This window comes from Gymnoscopelus braueri (assembly GCF_963280865.1).
Source record: "Gymnoscopelus braueri genome assembly, chromosome: 9".
Lineage (NCBI taxonomy): Eukaryota > Metazoa > Chordata > Actinopteri > Myctophiformes > Myctophidae > Gymnoscopelus > Gymnoscopelus braueri.
In genome coordinates, this window is record NC_137610.1 from 12,261,150 (window position 1) to 12,280,319 (window position 19,170).

Genomic DNA, 19,170 nt, shown 5'->3' on the forward strand with positions numbered 1-19,170 from the left:
AAGGACAGCAGGGTTCATGAAGAGGTGGTCAGCGTTGCCATGTCCGTTTATTATGAGCGGCTTTTGGCTTCTTTTTCTGTAAAGTTGCTTAAATATTGGTGGTTGCGGGCTTGTTTTGGGCTTGTTTCTAACGTGTACTTGCTTATTTAGGCTAGCTTCCAGTTTTTTAAAATCATTTTTAAAACCAGTGGTTCTCCAATATTTAAACAAAATATTCCAAATATTCCACATTATTTCAAGAGTGCTCATGTGGCCTAAGTTGCTTCTTTTGGGCTTGTTTTCCTAGACCTGGTTGCTTGTTTCTCTAGCAAAACCTGGCAACGCTGGAGGTGGTCCTTCAAGCGTCCCCGTTGCATAGAAACCATACAATCCCTTTGAATCCAATGCTGTTTAAAACAGAGCAACCGAGAGCCGAAAACGTTTAATATTAGCCTGACCGAGAGACACGATGACTTGCTTAACTTTGATAGCGATAGATGAAGATACATCTCTCCGGTGGATCACCGAGGCCTGTCTGATCGCTGCACTTTAATGTCAGATCAGTGAGTGTTATGCTAAACCCACGACGCTAGCCAAATATTAGCTAACTCCACCAGTGGTACATGTAAAATAGATGATCAGTCACTATAATAGATTATAGGGTCATGGATTTGAACTACATTCCACGATGCGTTGAGTGACGAACGGGTGGAACATAAGCCAAACCCATCCCATCCAACGTTAATGTGAGCTGCTGATCCAGTCCCAGTGGCAAGCTAATTTAAAGGGTAATCTCGTGGTAAATATAGGCCAACTGACGGATTTCACTTGGCAACAAGTTGATCCTTATCAGAGAAAAGGAAGATGGCCGGAGACCCCAGTAAGGTCTCTGAACTGGACCAGGAGAAATATGACGCAGACGAACAGGTGAAGATCATCTGTTTAGGAGACAGTGCTGTTGGGAAATCTAAGTAAGTGCAATCTGACAGTGCAGATCGTTTACCTACCAGTACGTCAGGTATCACCAGTGGTGGAAAAAGTACTAATTTTTTTTTACTTAAGAAAAAGTATTAGTACTGCAATGTAGAAATATTCTGTTAGAAGTAAAACTCCAGAATTGAACATTTTCTTGAGTAAAAGTACAAAAGTAGAAGAAAGTATGCTACTCATTATGCAGAATGTCCCATTTCACAAGTTTTCAAATGTATAAAATGTAAAAAAAATTGGGGAAAATAGACTATCGACAAGCTCGCAATGCGACACATTGTAAGCTTGTAGATCTGCTATTTTCAAATGGCCGAAATGTATATAGGGCTGAAGTGGTTAATGTATGTTTTGTAATAATAACAAAAGTAACTAGTAACTATAGTTTTCAAATACTTGTAGTGGAGTAAAAGTACAATATTTGCCTCTGATATGTAGTGGAGTAGAACTAAAATTACTGACATTTTGAAATACTCCAGTAAAGTAAAAAATACCTCAAAATGTTAGTACAGTACTTGAGTAAATGTACTTGGTTACTTTACATCACTGGGTATCACACACACGTACAAGTATAACATAGGGTAATATTTGCAATATAACAGGGTAAAGTGCAATATTTGCCTCTCAGATGTAGTGGACTAGAAGTATTAAGTAGCCTATCGAAAAATGGACACTCAAGTAAAAGTACATACAAATTGTAATAGTAGTTACATGAGTAAATGTACTTAGTTACTTTCCACCCATGGGTGTATTTTCCTGTAAATGTATTTAGCTTTGACGACGACTGCCTTTTTCTGTTCCCCATCTAACAGGTTAATGGAAAGGTTCCTCATGGATGGATAGTATCCTTTTTCTCATGAGAACCAGGGGTTCCCAACGTGTTCTGGACCAGGGCCCGCTTGAAAATCTTGAAAGTGTTCACGGCCCACCCATCTGACCACTTAACACAGCAGCAGATGGGTGGGGCGTGTGCATTTTATTTTAATGATCAATCAAATCTATTTTGTAATGGCTTGAATAAATGGAAGTATACTTTATGAATGGATTGAACAGATGAAAGGAATATCTTTTTTTATTTTAGTGTCATTATACCATTGATTGGTGCAGTTGTAAAAGTGAATGGATCTGGCAGAGTAGATCAATTGTGATGGAAAGATGAGAGCCTTAACTCTTGATGCAGTCGTCCCCAACAGCTGTCAACATATGCTCTGACCCTCTACAAACACACAGCCACCGTAGGAAACAAGACTGTCATCGTTGGTGGGTATAACTTTATTGTCATCATATTTGCATGTAAAGCTGCCATAAACCATTTACCTATGCATTTTCTTTGTGGTCATTATTGTCATTATTATTATTATTATTATTGTTATTATTATTAATGCTGCTACAATGTCTGAGAAACCAGAATGAAATATATATATATTTTTTTTTTCTAGATCTGCTATTTCCACTATTTAAAAGAAAATGAGGTCATGATTGTATTTCTCCCACAGATTTCTGGGACACTGCTGGCCAGGAGAGGTTTCAGAGCATGCATCCTTCCTACTACCATAAAGCACATGCCTGTATCATGGTAACACACATTCCTACTTATGCAGACACTCTTATCCAGAGGAGCGACTTACAAAGTTTGTTCTGTTTTCTACATAACTCTCCCTTTAAAAGTTAAAAACTTGGCCTACCAACATGTCGTGCGTGTGTGTGTGTGTGTGTGTGTGTGTGTGTGTGTCCAGTACCCTCTCCTGTTGGAGAGTACACTGCTATAGTTGATCTTGCATGGCAAAGTGCTGTTACCCATGCTCATTACATTTTCATTGACATTTAGCATGTTGGCTTACATCATTCTTCCCTCTGTGCCTGATATTAAAATCTGTGCCTTGATTACAAAAAGGTGATGTCTTCTTCCAAGCTGGATAGATATTTACAAGTATTCCTTGTTTTCTTGTTCAGACTCAGAGTAGCGTAACCCTCTTCTGACATCCTGGCTAGCGCTTAAGATGATTTGACAGTGATTGACAGGTGAACACATGCGACCACTCAAACCTCTTTTCTTCCTTGAAGTGAGCGAGAGAGGTTACCAGGTTGCATTGAAAAGATTGTATAGTGTGTTGTGGGTGAATTATACTTTTAGGGCTGTAGAAATTACATGTTTCGTGAACCAACAAAGCAGGAGCAGCCTTCAAATATAGTAGAAAAGACTAGAAAAACTAAAAAGATGGCAGGTATGATGTAACAGAAAAAGGTCTGTAACTTTGCTTCATACATGGTGACAAAAAAGCTTCTACATACGGTATGGTTCCTGATAGAGAACCCAACTCACATTGTTCTTATTTCAGACAAAATGATTCAATATGGATCTTTTTAGAGGATAGATATAAAAAAACTGATTTGTGTTCATTATGGACGCATTATGGAAAACAAATATGGTTTTATTCTTTGAGACACATATGGGTATTTAGGTGGGTGTGGTGGGTTTGCACCTACAAGACAGTGGCCCGCCACTGTCTTGTAGGTGCAAACCACAAAAGTATCAGCATTGAGTTTGTGGATCGTATAGTGATATGTTTTTATGTCATTGCGCAAAACTATGGCCTAAGTATCATGCAGGGACCTGCTGAAAAATGAGGATGGGACGTCCAAGCCAAATCCACGCCAGAAACACCTTTGTTTGCACCTCCAACACATTAACTTGACGTGACGTCACTTTAGCTAAAAGAATAGAACCTTGAAGCAAGCTAAAGAACTGAGAGTGTGTGGACACAACAGGTGGAGCTGCTGGGCTGTCTTCAAAGCAGACATAAACATTTTGTATTTGTTTTCCTAAGGTGTTTGACGTCCAAAGGAAGATCACCTATAAAAACCTGGCTAACTGGTACAAGGAACTGAGAGAGTACAGACCGGAGATACCATGTTGTGTGGTCGCCAACAAAATTGATGGTGAGTAGCTTAGCGATTTATCAGTTTGGCCGATATATCGGAAATTATTTGACTATTTTGATGATATCATTATCGGCAAGTGTGCAGCCGATGTATCCCGATTTTTAACCACTTTCAACATTAATTTTAGACAACACACTTATATTTGGGCGTAGATGCATTGGGAACTCCTTAAATGGTTATGGCTGAGTCATAGTAACATCAATCTGGGAACCCGTCATAAAAAAAAAGCAATAAACAGCGCCCTCTGCTGTTTTTTTTCTTTGAATTTGACTATCCACCTGTTTCCGTGGGAATTTACTGGGGCACAGGCCCTATGCACAGGCCTGGTGGGGGACATATCCGGCGGAGGCACCGCATATGTATAGCCTACAACCGGAACTGACGCCCACTCTCCGCTGGAAACTTGTGGATAGAATGTTGATAATGTTGATAGAATGTTGATAACCCGTTTGGTCCCCCCTCAGCCCTACTCTTCCGGTGGGGAACACTAACAATATTTCTCCCACGGAACATGGATAGTTTTGGTTATAAGCCCACTTGTTTCTATAATGGCCATTAGTTTGGGTTTGTTTCCAGTGGGAACACATTAGAAAGCGAATGCACAGATGTATATCCCGCCCACTACATTTGATTGGGTAAAGCGTGGCTTGCTTCCTGATCTAAGGCCGGCCCACTTGTAGGCCAATGTTTACACGTTCTGAATGGCCCTCCCGACAGATGCAGTAGCGCAGCTCGGAATCTGTTCTTGAGAGATTATAGTGACATGGGTGACGACGTGGTCCGCCGGCCGGCCGGTCCACGCTGAAGCCAATTTTAGTGTAGAATGTTCAATATCATGACACATTGTGAACTTGTAGATCAGCTATTTAAGTGGTTAAACTTTTTTACAAAATATCGGTCAAGAAAGACATCAATAATCAGTGGTCTAGGACTCTCGAAAACCAGGATCGGACGCAAAAATCTTTCATTGGTTGGGCTCTAATGGTGAGTGAGGCTGTCAGAGCATTTTCAAGTTATTTTTTATTGGAGCTTTTGTGTGAATATAGATAGTATAGAGAAAAGCAGAGTAAGCATCCGTAGTCTACTGAAGTGTGACTTTGTTGTAGAATTGGGTGCAGCTCACACTGTGTATATCTTGAACTGGAGATGTGTTCTCTGTGTTGTTTTTCTGGTGTCTTTGCAGCTGATTCCAAGATAACACAGAAGAGCTTCAACTTTGCTAAGAAGCAGGGACTTCCTTTCTACTTTGTGTCAGCTGCTGATGGAACTAATGTAGTTAAGGTGAGAATTCCTCTATCTTCCACACACTCACGCTGTCTCTCTCTCATACAGTTTGAACATTGTTTGACTAATGGTTACCCTTAGCAAAACATAAGGACATACTTCCCACCAACTTACCTCAATCACCCTTTCTCTCATCTTACAATTTGTCTTCGTTCTCCAGTGGCATTCCATCTATCACATACCTATTTCCAGATATTGGTGGCTCTTTTTTTGTTCCCTGAATGCCAGTGTTTACAGCGCCGGGAGTCATGGGGGAGTAATCATGCTTCTCAGAATGCACACAAGGAAAACAGTACCTTCTGTGTAGCGTTCCATTTTGGAACATTGCTTGTGAAATGGCGAAACAAACAGCCCTTTCCAACCAAAATTAAATTGAATATACTTACTGAATTATACTGGAACCTTTTACAGTAACCAGAACTTTGTTAGGTGCTTATAAGTCCTCAAATTAGAAGACTGAAGTTTCCAGGTGTTCCATTGGGTCGCCCTATGTTCGTAAAATAACCCAGTAACACTTTAATTAAAGGTCGGGTCTACAGTGCATTATTATCACATTTATAATGCATTATATCTCACTTATAAGGCTTCATAACTTCATAACTCATCATAAATGTTTGTAATTATGCAAAACAACTTATAACAAGGTTTATTAAGTATTATAAGTGCTGGTCATAATGCATTATAAGCTCAGCGGAACAGCACATTATAACTTACTACCATACATAGTTAGTGTCTTCATGTATAATATTTTGTACATTCTTAAACTGACAAATGACAAAAAAAAGATACAAACATAATTAACTTCTACTTTCACTTCACTTTAATTTAGCTTGAACTCACTATCAGTTGGTTGGGATTAGTGTTAGTTTTGAGGTAGTCTCGCGTGGCCAGACTGTTGCCTCAGTGGCGTAACGGAGGGGTAGCAAGTGATGCGGTGCGGGGGGGCAACCAGCAGGGGGGGCCCCGCCTGCGCTGATACAAATATTTTTACAGCAAAAAAAAAGAAAAAAGTTTATTTATATTGGTCAAATAGAACCGAATTAGACCCAAATTAGACCGAATTAGACCCGAAAATTTTCGCGCGCGTCGCACGCAGGTTGTGCACGCAAATGCACGCGCGCTGTGCGCGCGTGCATGTACGTGAAACTCCTGCGGGGAGGCCCCGCGATTCTGCGTTACGCCACTGTGTTGCCGCCCACAATTTTCAAATGTTTCCGGTCATACAGTCTGGGACTCGGAAGCTCTGATCATGATTAAGATATAAACCAGATGTGAAACCTCCTGCCCACTTCCGTTTTGTCTTTATAGTTGCGCACATTTATCCTAATATAAATCAAAATAATCTAAGTATATATAGCTTGATGCTTAGCAGAAATGGAAATTAAAACATAAAATGTAAAGATATTTTAAAATATATTTTCGTGAACGGAAGTGCCAGTTTCCTCTCTCGGATTTCGGGAGGTGTTGTTCCAGACTCTATATAGCATTCTGAGATTGTGGAATAGTTGTCTGGCTACGTGAGACTAGTTTTGAGGGAATATGTATGCTCCCATTCTAAACATAACGCAATAATCTGTTTGTGACAACAGGTGTTCCGAGACATGATAAAGCGAGCTGTGGACTACAAACAAAATCCCAGCGACTTCATGGATGAGGTGATGCAGGAACTAGAGGTAAGCGTTTACCTTCTTCCCATTACGAAAATGGCATTCAGACACGGCGCATTTCATCACACAGAAGGGGTTTTATTTATCTGTGACTGCAACCGAGTTAATGGTTTGTTTACCGGCAGAATATAATTGCACATCAGTCATGCAGTGTTTGCCTTTATGACATGCCATAATTTGTATTTAATCTGCTGTTGCCGTTTTGCTCACAGTAAATATGATCATATTTTAGTATGATTGTTTTTGTAGGGTGAAGATGTTCGCTTTATGGTAACACGTGGATTAACAAGTCAATGTATTCTTCTCTTCGCTCAACCGTGAGAAGCATGATAAACCTATTGAGAGCTGCAGTTTTGTTTTCGCTCTCGCGTGGAAAATAAATGCAGAACAGGGCTTTCACATAAGTTGGGTGGCTGAAATATAAATGAATTAAATCCTCTGTGTAAAGTAAACTACAGATACATTTTTAACTTGAAACCACATGTGCGTGTATGAATTTGATTCGATGTTGCCTTTTGTGCCCATCTTGTAGAACTTTGAGCTGGAGAAGAAGGAAGAGGACTCTGAGACAGCTAATGATGAACTGAAGACAGAGAGTCCAGACTTAATTTGAGTCATCACATGATGGACATGTTAATCCTCATCGCTGTACTTGACAGAAGGCTGAGGATAGCATTAGCTTTTTGTTAAGCCAATGTTGTGCACATAAACTTGGGACTCTACGTCAGTGGAATTCTCTGATTCTCCGTGGTTGACTTTATGGATGATAACACTGCGTTTGTGTCATTTCTGTTTGGTTTTGATCATTACCTCCCTTTACGTGGCTTATTATTTAAACTGTTTCACCTCAACTCTGCCAGGGGAGAATGTGAGGTAAATGGGTAATTTTAGAAATAAATTTAGAATAAATTGCTAGTCAGATTTTCTCTCACTGCTTCCTTAAATGTTGAAGCTAACAGCAGAGTTTATCTGGTTATACAATTATAAACTGTGTTAGTCTCTGAAATGCACCCAGTTCTACATTCAGCTGCACTTCCGTGGCCTGCACTTCAGGTTTATAATATATCTACTATTATCTACGGAAGGGAGGTTAAACGTTTACCAAAGTGTGCAAAAGCAGTGATTTTATTTGTGTGCTGTGATTATAGAATGTGATGTTGCACACAAAGTGAAGGGAATCTGTGAACGTGAACTCTCTTCGCTACGTTTTCTTTGGGGGGGCTTTTTGTTTTGATCAGTGTCTACCGATGAGTGCATTGACAGTAAAATACCACACTTGTGGGCTGCTATTGTTGTATTAGCACTATTGTACAGATACAATGTTTTCTCTTATTAGTGAATGTGACATGGAAACAACATTTATGTTTGTGTGTGTGTGTGTGTGAGTATGTATGTATATATGTATGTGTGTATATATATCTATATCTCCCTTTGTGAACCTGTGTGAGTGTTCATTTACTTACTACATTGTGTACAGGCAACCTGGGGCCTATTACACGAAAGGAGAATTAAATAAGCCTGGATTTAAGTAAAATCCAGGTTTGACAAAGTCTGGTCCGTACAGCCTGGTTTATTCCGTTCCATGAACGCCAAGCCAGGCTGAAAAGGACCGACTTTGTCGAGCTAGACCTTGTCAAGCCAGGCTGTGTCGAGCCAGGATGGTAAAGCCAGGCTTAAAAACAATATGCGAGTATAATCAATCAATCAATTCTTCAGCGGTGGTATCTTCATGTTGTAGTTTAGTAATGAATGTCTTAAGCTGCTCTCAGAGCCCCTTTTATGCCAGGTGAGTACAGGTGATGGCCCAGACCCCCACCCCTGGCACTCCTGGTACCCCATGAAGACAAAGGCAGACATGCAAAAGTGTAACTTTTCAGCTACAGTCACCTTTTTGAACCCAAATAGGGCAATTGTGTGACACCTGACCCGAAAGAAAACAACATGTTGTCACCTTTTTCACCTCGGGGCTGTTTGCATGCCTGCAAAGGCATTTGCATCACTATATAGACGAGGGTCGCTCTGCTGAATGGATACGGTGGTGATTAGCTGCCTGCCCGCGTGAATGGACGAGGAGGCGGGCTAATGGTCCGACGGCCACTATTCTGTTTGGATTTTTTTCACTGCCTGAAAATCCACTGCCTGTTTTTCAGTCAGTCTTTTACTTCATTTTCTAGGGGAGGCGAGATTTTAGTTCCTTTGGCTATTCAAAAATAGCAGATCTACAAGCTCATAGCGCGACACCGAGTGCCACGCTATGAGTGTGTGTGCATCTATCTTTGAAATATATATACTGTTTTAAAGCATAACATTTTGAACTAAATTCTTTGCTTCTGGGGGTCCCTGGCACAAAACATTTTCAGATAGGGGTCCGCGGCCAAATGTATATCAATTTAGGGGTCCTTGGCATGAAAAGGGTTGAAAACCACTGTTCTAAATGGCAATGGTTCACAAACTTTTTAGCTCAAGAGTCTTGAGGCTTGGGTCCTGGCTCCCGGGGAGACATCAAATTTCTCTTTTGGGTCTTGAGTCCCAAGACTCAAGACCCAAAAGAGTCTTGAGTCAAGACGGGTCTTTCAAGACGGGTCTTGACTCAAGACCCAAAAGAGAAATTTGATGTGTCCCCGAAATCATACGAGGAAGTAAAATGTATAATAAGCAAGAAAGGAAACACGGCCGCAATAAATGGATCCAGGGAGAAAGCGTGGCAAAGTATTGCCGACTTATATACAAGTCCATAAATATATAATTCAGTTAGGCTTAAACATGAGGAGTGTATAGTGAATATTGGAATTATCGCCTACTAATCTACAATGTGATAGCCTATTATATGCGCCATGCATCCAACCAATATGTCTGAGTCTGTGCTCAGGAATGTGTAAAAAAAAAAGAAAATCTCCATGAATTCAAGGCTTCATGGAGTGTGTATTGCTGAGGCCTGGAATCGCACCTGGGATTTTTGGCTAGCCAGGCTCTCTAACTATTCAGCTATGGCCACATCATCAGCAGAGATTCTAAGGCAGTTCTACTCTGTAACAGTAAGGTTTCAGGGGAAACCAGCAAAATGAGGAATAATATAATAAAAGACTGTCTTGTTAATAAAGCGTCATGTCTCTCATTTTTTTTACAGTGTATTTGATATTACCTTTATATTATTTAATAAAATATGCATTTCATCCTCTACATATTGTCCAGCAACCTTTATGATAAAGGCGAAAAAATATAGTAGACCCATGGGAGCCAAATTGCTCAGATATTGAGGTCCCTGTGATGGGATTCGATCCCATGACCTTGTAATCTGAAGTCATCTGTGGTCAAGAGCCCCCCCCCCCGCCCCTGGGAAAAAATCTCTGTTATCGGATGGTATGAGGTTGGCAGGTATGCTAGAGAGTGAGGTTCCATTAACTACCATAAAGAACATAAAGTAAAGCAGGCTAAAATGATTATGTCAACCATAGAGTTAAAAAATAAGGATGTCAACCGGGGTAGGGACATTAGCTGGTATTATTATTATTATTTTTTTAATATAAATGCATTTGACTACAAAAGGCAAAAAGTCACGTAACTATCAAGTATTTTGGTCTCATGTTTGACACCTGCTGGCTGAAAAAAGTCAACGCACGGCTTTATAAACGGCACTGACAACATAATTATTCATAGCATATCTTTATTGTGTATACATAATGTAGATAAATTACTGTTGGTGGGGAAATGTAAGGTTTGTGCGTGATGAATCTAAAACTTGCCTTACATTTATAGGAAGGGGGGAAACAATAATTGACAATTATGAATTATGAATTCCACTTAATAAACTTACAATATCACTGGTGTTCACCGTTCACTTAGGCTACGGGGTTGGGAAAAGCCATCTAAAACGTAAAATGCTATCAAAAATCCATAATTCAAGTTGCACAAATATGTGTCTTTTCAACAGACGTCTCTACCCACTGGGCACACAATACAACAACGCCCAAACGCCGTGCATACGCCGTCCATACGACGTCCGAGTTAGACGTGTGTCGACGTCGTTTCAACGTATTTTTGGCAAAACAGCTGCTGACTGAGATCTGACTTGGACGTCGTAAGAACGGCGTACGCACGGCGTATGGGCGTTGTATTGTGTGTGCCCAGTGGGTAACGAGATATCTGTTGAAAAGACACGACTAATGTGTTCTTTATACTTATTATATTATATTATATTATATTATATTATATTATATTATATTATATTATATTATATTATATTGTATTATATATTTTATTATATTATATTATTATAAATGATATGACCTCATAAAATGTTTAATGTATTATTAATTAACAGGAGCAGTTGAAGGTTGGGTGTCTTGCTCAGGGACACCTTTAAATTACATTCACAGCTGTGTGTCTGCTTTAATTAGCTGATAAAGCTAATACTAATTAATTAGTAAAACTTTAGCTGGGAAGAGTTCTTTCAGTCATAACCCCCCACCTTTAACTATCACGCAGACCCCCCGATGGTCCTCCGTGTACATTGATGGCATGGGACTTGAACCTTCGAACTGTCTGTAGCAGAGGCAACCGATCAAGCGCACCACACCACTGTGCCAACGCACCGTTGGGCCCTCGGCAGGTGTCTTCTAGTGCTTTTGCCTTGCTTTTTTGTATTTTGGCCTTGAAAATTTCAAAGTACTACAATATTGAAGAATGGGACAACTGGGACTTGAACATTGAACCTCTGTGCCGAGAGTCTGATCACTATCCCATTACACCATCTCTCACTGTCTCTTGGCAGGTGTCTTCTAGTGGTTTTGACTTGCTTTTTTGTATTTTGGCCTTGAAAATGTCAAAGTACTACAACATTGAAATATGGGACGACCGGGATTTGAACATGGAATCACTGTGCTGAGAGTCTGATCACTATCCCATTACACCATCTCTCACTGTCTCTCAGCTGATGTCTCTTAGTATTCTTGAAGTGTTTATATGTCAGCCTTCAGTTAGTAAAGTTGAAAAGCAATGAACCAAAGAAGGACGGGGATTTGAACATGGAATCTCAATGCGGAGTCTGATCTTTAGACCACTACACCATCTCTCAGCCACTCACATTATATCTCTTTGTACTCTTGAAGCGTTATTTTGTGACAAGAAATCAAAAATAATTTCTCCATTGACTAGAAATTGATAATTTAAAATATGCTCCTCATTGACTTACATTGTACAGTGAAGAGGGTCTTTTAAACCCGTAACTAATAATTTATATATATGTGTGTGTGTGTGTGTGTGTGTGTGTGTGTGTGTATATATATATATATATATATATATATATGTGTGTGTGTGTGTGTGTGTGTGTGTGTGTGTGTGTGTGTGTATATATATATATATATATATATATATATATAAACAAATGTGTCTGTCAGACATTTTTTATAAAAATAAAAAAAACTAACATATTATCAAACATACATACATACAACAATATGAACTATAGTGTTAACAGAGTTACAATGACATATCACATGAGTCATTGTGAAACAATTATGATTCATGGTCACACTCTATTTCAGTAATATAATTAAATTGATTATATCTTATTGTATTTATTTCATTTGAATGCAGGGTCATTAAAATGAGTCCATATACAAACACATGTGTTGAATTAATGTTTCATTTAAACATCTCGTCTGTATTCAAATTAATTAATGAATAAAACTGCACTGGATTGTATGTAAAACCTCAACTGATTTAACCGCCGTTAAACAGGATTGACAAGGAGTTGACACGGTTTTTAATTATAAATTTATTACATAATATAACAAACATATATCTCTGTGGTGAAGATATCCCAGGCAATGTCTCAGACCTTGCCTCTGCAGCCCTCACAACCACCCTTACTCTATTTTTTGTCAACAGCACTCAACTTCTTGTCTTGGGGAGCCTTTCCTACTAGATCTTGACTTCCTGTTGACCATTAAGACGAAGAATTGTTCGTCCTAGTGGTTGCTCAGCGAAAAGCCCTAAGTGCGCTCTCGTCTTTGTGATTATGCCTGATTTCAAGAGGTGTTGAGAAGGGAGAGCATGCTGCAAGACGAGGCTGAGTCACTGGCAGCGATAGTTCCACCATTCTAAACTTCACAGTGCAAACAAGGAGAAAATTGACAATGAAAGAAAAACCCCTTTGATGATAAAGAAGTCACTGGTTCCTGGTTGAGTCATCGGAGCTCAGTGTTTTTTTTTTTTTTTGTGTGTGTGTGTGTGTGTTTTAAAAACGTTACACCACTCCCTCACTATGTAGATTGTGCTTTGTTGATTAGAAAATAAGATGAATACTTTACGGTAAAAACTCAGAGTGAGTGATGTCTGTCTGTTACACTTTGTCCGCAAGCATTGTTTTGCATTGGTGGTGAACTTTACTCAACGGTCCTGCTGGATCTCCATTCCAGTGTTCTTTTTTTCTCTCTCTGAGAAAGCACATAGCCACATTTAACTGTGCATGTGTTGTGTATTTTGAGCTTCTGCATGTATGTTTCTGCATGTTTGTGTGCGCACACCCGCACATGTGTTACCAGTAAGACAAGCTTGTGTAAATCACCTTCACAGTTAAACCAAGCAATTGTGATACCTTGTCTCAAAATGTAAATAGAAATGTTAAATGCAAAGCTCATAAAATCAGGATTCTCAGGTTATATATATATCTCTCTATATATATTTTTTTCCTTTACAAAACATAAAAATGACTGTATTGTCACCTTAAAAGGTGCTGTACATACAGTGGAGGATCTAACGAATGTCTGTAGTTCTCAAGATTTCCAGGAGATGGCACCATATTATTGAGTCTAACAGCTCAAGAACGTTGATAACTAAGGTAGTCCTAAAGCAAAAGAACAAAACCCCAAAAATATACAGTTAAAAGTTTAGGATCTTTTTGGCACATTTTTTCCCCACTTCATTTTGCTCTCATCCTCTTCAAATCAACCTCATGAAGCAAATCCCCAAAAACTCAAAAGTTGAAGGTCTGAAAAAGGAAAAAGGAGTCCAGCCATAGTGGAGAGGGAGTAGCACAAGATACATCTGGAGACTATGAAATAAACCTGGAAATGCTGTAAGACGCTGCATCATCACAGTTACAGGGTGAGTTGCAGTTGGGTTGATGCTCTTTTTCAACCCTCTGTTATAATTTCCCAACTCTTTCTTTCTCATAATGCTCTCTCTCTCCTTAGGGATAGGGAAGGGTAGTCCATACGTTGAGGGAGAAACATCTTGGTAGAACATAAAATAGTGTGGGGCCATGATGTCCTATCTCCCATTCTGCAGGTAATGACCTACAGCATGGCTGTGTTCACATTTCTGTATGTGTGCCTTTACATTGCATTTGTGTGGCAAAGCCTCTGCTGTGTAGTGTATCTCTGATGGTAGAACAGTAAGGCTATATCACTCCCAAGACTTAAACTCTATCAAACACACTCTTTCAATGCGTGACACACACACACACACACACACACACACACACACACACACACACACACACACACACACACACACACACACACACACACACACACACACACACACACACACACACACACACTCTCTCTCTCTCTGTCTCACACACTATATGGAAACAAAGGCCCGTCGGAAATCACATATTAACATACTATTTAGTACGCCAAATTACTTTTTAGTACGTCCGAAAGTTTAGTAGCTCCTAAATAGTACGTGAGATGCATACAAAGGCCCGTCCAAAATTGCATACTAACATTTGCACCGTCAGCAAGCGTGTACCAGATGGGGTGCTTTCCTGACCTTCGTAGTATGTCCGAAGAGAGAGCCTACTGCTAGTAGATACCAAACAGTAGGCTGGAAATAGCATTCTGTGTAGTATGTAGTACGTTAGTATGTGCTTTTGGACACAACCAAACATGCAGCCATATATGCCAAATTCATGACCCAAAGAAATCGATCTACAAGCTCACAATGCATCACATCCACGAGATGTTGTGAGCTTGTAGATCAGCTATTTTTGGCATGTGACAGCATCGTACGATGAAGTATAAATCTCTAAATCACTCCATACACTCCAAGGGTCAGAGGGGAATGAGCACACAGAAAAAGAGTGAAGGGATCACAGATGCACATAATATGGATTTGGACAAATGGGTGGCTTTTTATGCTAGCACCTTGTTTTGTGCAAATCATCCCCTAGTTCATAGTTCAGAGTTCAAAGGTTCAAGAGTTCATAGAAAGAATAAAATCTGCTCACCTTGTCCACAGGTGGTTAACTATGCATATATGCCAAACATTCATATATATATCTATATATTTTTTGTTTTTCCAAAAATTTATATGAAATCTATCATATATACATTTGCTTGTGATTAATATAAAAAAGCAAATATTTGTTGTTTCTTCATATTTACATGTGTTAAGTACTTATCGAATGGACTATATATATATATATATATATATATATATATATATATATATATATATATATATATATATATATATATATATATATATATACATATATATATATATATATATATATATATATATATGTTTTGTTTTTTCTGCTGTTTGATTAATGTTCACTCTAAAATTCAAATGAGTGAAAGATAAAAGTATCACGTTCCACAAGCTACAAAAATCTACCCACAGTGTAGGAGGGTAACAAATCAACCACCAAAAAGAAAGGAGAAAAAAAAGAACAAAATAAAAATGGAAAGAAATACAGCAAACACCAAAAAAATAAATAAATAAAATGCCCAAATTAGTACATAACACTGGTGTTCAAAGTAAAATGAAGTCAGTGAGGTCAACACAGTGAGGCAGTGAGTGCTATTCCTACAACCCAGATCCTAGACACCACATCAACAGTTACTGTATTGCGTGCTTTTCCAAAACCACTTACAGAAGGATTTCACAGAGAGCTAATAGTGGAATTGTCCTCGCAAGCACATGTGCTTGGCGTGAAGGTCGGATGCCGTTTTCTGTAGTATTGGTGTCTACCTGGCCTTACAGAGAATTAAAATGAGCTAAGCATCAAATGCTTCGCTGTTGCATGAATAAAACTCACTGATTCTCACTGTCAGCAGGGGCTACTCGTGCAATACAATTGTAGATTTTGTATTGTTAAGACCTTACAGAGGAGACCCCATCCCCAGAGCCTGTTGAATTGCAGATGCACTTCTACAATGCCACAGTTTCAGAAAGGCACAGGCTGTTAGCTCCTTTAAACCCTGTTTGAGGTCTTTTATTTTGTAGGATACAATGAGGAAAAGGCTTCAAATTCAAAGCAATGTGAAGGTTTTTCTTTGACGCTATTCTTTGTTTGGCTGGGTTCACATTTATATTTTTCATCAGTGAAACATGCTTTTTTTTTGTCCCAGTAGGAATTTGTTATGAAATAGTACCAGTCTCTTTGTTATCAGAGACACATTTGTCCTTCCCCCTTTGTCTTCACTATACCAAACGTTACCTAGTCTGGTCTGAGACAGCATGATAAATAGTTGCAGGGATGGAAATTTCGTCTGGCCTTTTTTCAGACTGAGGTTCCACAGCGGAAAACTGGGCCCACTAGTCTGAATTTTGAACGGAGTCTAACAGCAAAGGTAGTGAAATAGCAGCCGAAATGCTCTCTCGCCGTGCCCCAAATCCTTATGGGTTCCATCCCTGAGCGGTAAACAAATAGTACCCATTTACTGTAACTTCCCCACTGTGTTGAGGTTGTTGAGGATGAAACGAAGTTAAGGGAGAGAAGGGAGGGAGGGGGGGGGGGGGGGGGGCGTTTCTGAGATCTGTAGCCGAGGCAAGAGGGATGGTCACCAACTGGGGTCCCGGCCTCACATTGTGGGATGCCCTTTAAGTACGAAGGAAGACCGTAAGAAATCTTTTGAAAAAACAAACAAACATACGACAGACTCTCTTTCCGCGACATGATGCAACTTGTCATGCTACTGTTCGGGAAAGGGTGACTGGTAAGGAAAAGTTCATTAACAGTTGATCTTGTATATATATTTATATATAATACCGTGTATTGTTTTTAGTAAAGTTGTATACCTATGACAAAAAAATCCATTTTCATATATCTATATACTTTTTTCTGTCAAATATATATATGTATATAATTGGTAGAAATGAGTAAATTATTGATGGAATAAATTTAAAGTTTTCTCTCTCCTGTCTATATTAGAAACAGAAGACAGGCGCAGGTTTATTTATTACATTTTTCCTTCTTTGCGACATTGTGTCTTTTCTTCTGAAAGCTATTTTGATACATACATTTATATTATATTATATCATATCTATCTAGAATATTTCCCTTTGGAAAACCAAAAAAATCAAATCGATTATGAAAAAAGCCACTAGTGTTGGTTGAACATTCTCCAAATATAATAAGATAGCACAGTCTGTCCGTTGGTGGGGTCCAAGGTGGAGGAGGGAAGGAGATCTTTTCTCCTGGGGTCTTAAGTTTGCGGCACTCCACCTTTTGGGGATGGAGGGGGGGGGGGGGGTGGGATGGCAGGAGGGGCACTCAAATGGCCCCCTCCACCCCACCCCCCACCGATTTAAAAACAACAGCAGGTGGAAAGGGGACAACCCGCTGGAGCTGTTTCAGTACTAAAGTCCGTAGTCCTGTGTTCACCGTTGATCTGTGTAGAAAGATTTTGAGAAGGCAACTGAACTCTCTGTTTGGGAGGAGACAACTCTTTCCCCCTCCTCCTTTTACTGGAGCTGTGGAAGGCTTTGGAGGCCCACGAGATGGGAGGGACAGAGGTAGAAAGGAGGGGAGGCTCAGTGGGAGAATTCGTGAATGTCATTGGCGGGGCAAGGGCAAGCGACGGAAACGTTCGCAAATCAAATGGGACCGAGGCTCATGCAATTCTCCTCCGCAAGGAAAGACCAGCGCCTTGTCCAAAGGCCTGATCTGATTGGCTGCAGGCAATAAGGGGGGCAGACACTAAAGGTGAGGGGAGGTAATGTATTGATTCCTCCTCTTAGAATTCAGTGCGGTGCTGACTGCTGAGTGTGGGGCATTGTAATGTGGAATGAGAATGTTAAGGTTCAGCAAAGACCAAAGGAAAGCTTATGCAATGAGAGGGCATTAACATACAACCAGTGTATGAGTGTAAAAGAGGAGCCATATGTATTTTTCTTTCCCCTTCTGATCAACCCCCTCTCTCTCCCTTGTTTCTTCATGCCCCTCTCCCTCTTGTCCTTCTCCCTTGCATCTCAGGGCAGGCGTCAGCTCTCCAGCAGCAGTTTGAGTGCTCGTTCAATGTTCATGCGGTGTCCCACGCGAGTTACCCCCAGTTCTGCAAAGTCGTCCTTGGTCAGGGCTGGGAGGTGGGAGCCTTCAATCTCATGCTCCTGGAAGCCAGCCCTGTGCTCTCCCAGGTTGATGCTCTCCAGCCAGTCGCCAACGTCGTACTTGTTCCACAGGTGGAGGGGCTTCTGGTGGAAGGGCCTGAGGGCCAGCAGAGGCGACCCCAACCCGGGGGAGTGCGAGGGGGACGGCGACGGAGACCGAGAACGTGCGCTGGAGCTCCTCATAACGAAGCGAACCTCTTTGGGCTCATGGGGCAGGCTGAGGCTGGAGGACTTGAGGATAGTGTGGGGTGGCGTGGTGGGGGAGGTTGGCAGGGCGAAGCCTTGGAGTCGTCCGAGGGGGTCGCCCCGGTCAGGGGAGCCTGGACTGGGCGTGCGGCGGGTGACGGGGTAGCGGCTGCCTGGGCGGATGGTGTAGGTGGTGCCATAACTTCTCTGTGAAATGGTGTGGAGCTCTCCTAGGCTGCTGAAAAGTCTGTCGGGGAAACAAAAGAAGAGAAGCAGAAGGAGTGTTTGAGGAAAGCAGGCAGGCAGAAGAAAGAAAAGGCAATAACGTGAAAGTGAAAGCGAGTAAATTGTGAAGTCAGAAGGAGAGATGGCAGAGAAAGAAAAGAAAGGAGAAAGTTATTAGCATGAGATATAACTAATACAGTTTCATATGCAAACTGCTGTGATGTCTTCAAACAGTCAGTGTGCTGGCCAAAGGTTAGTGACTGTTAGAAAGACCACGCTATTCTCAATCTCACAGCAACAAAGAAGCAAGCTTTGTTAGGTGGTTGGAACATTACAATGCAAAGGTCAGGCCTTGACTTGGATATCTCAACACAAATAAAGCTCTAATCCGGGACTTTCCTCTATTATCCATATGGGCCATGGAGTAAGGTTACATAATGCTGAACTACATCTTTACCATGGTTTGTTGACACTCTCCACATACTGACATTTTTGACCGGGTATGAAAAGCGAGGAACTCCGGCAGTGTCTTATCTGCTTGCTATGGCAGATGCAA

At 40.5% G+C, this 19,170-nt stretch overlaps 2 protein-coding genes and 1 long non-coding RNA gene across 3 annotated transcripts in view; 2 read left to right on the forward strand and 1 right to left on the reverse strand.

The window, feature by feature from the left end:
- Positions 1 to 19,170, forward strand: part of LOC308092620 — a 48,169-nt gene that overhangs the window by 20,463 nt on the left and 8,536 nt on the right. The gene's annotated exons all lie outside the window — the stretch shown is intronic.
- On the forward strand, positions 380 to 8,370 carry rabl2 (RAB, member of RAS oncogene family-like 2). The gene is made up of 8 exons (XM_080438383.1): positions 380 to 950; positions 1,776 to 1,805; positions 2,144 to 2,223; positions 2,460 to 2,539; positions 3,792 to 3,903; positions 5,090 to 5,187; positions 6,780 to 6,863; positions 7,390 to 8,370. The coding sequence occupies exons 1-8, from the start codon at positions 844 to 846 to the stop codon at positions 7,468 to 7,470; spliced, it is 672 nt and encodes a 223-aa protein (XP_080294509.1). The 5' UTR covers positions 380 to 843; the 3' UTR covers positions 7,471 to 8,370.
- The window catches only part of shank3a (SH3 and multiple ankyrin repeat domains 3a), a gene marked incomplete at both ends in the record, with an annotated part of 292,264 nt that continues 291,171 nt past the window's right edge, over positions 18,078 to 19,170 (reverse strand). The window contains one exon of the mRNA XM_080438621.1: positions 18,078 to 18,636. Within this exon, the coding sequence (XP_080294747.1) occupies positions 18,078 to 18,636 (559 nt within the window). The remainder of the gene's footprint in view (positions 18,637 to 19,170) is intronic.

Bases quoted from the DNA above. Each gene is read 5' to 3' on its own strand.
- rabl2 (XM_080438383.1), top strand. From the start codon at position 844: ATGGCCGGAGACCCCAGTAAGGTCTCTGAACTGGACCAGGAGAAATAT. The intron at 951-1,775 runs GTAAGTGCAATC...CCCATCTAACAG, and splicing joins AGTGCTGTTGGGAAATCTAA to GTTAATGGAAAGGTTCCTCA. The intron at 3,904-5,089 runs GTGAGTAGCTTA...GTGTCTTTGCAG, and splicing joins GGTCGCCAACAAAATTGATG to CTGATTCCAAGATAACACAG.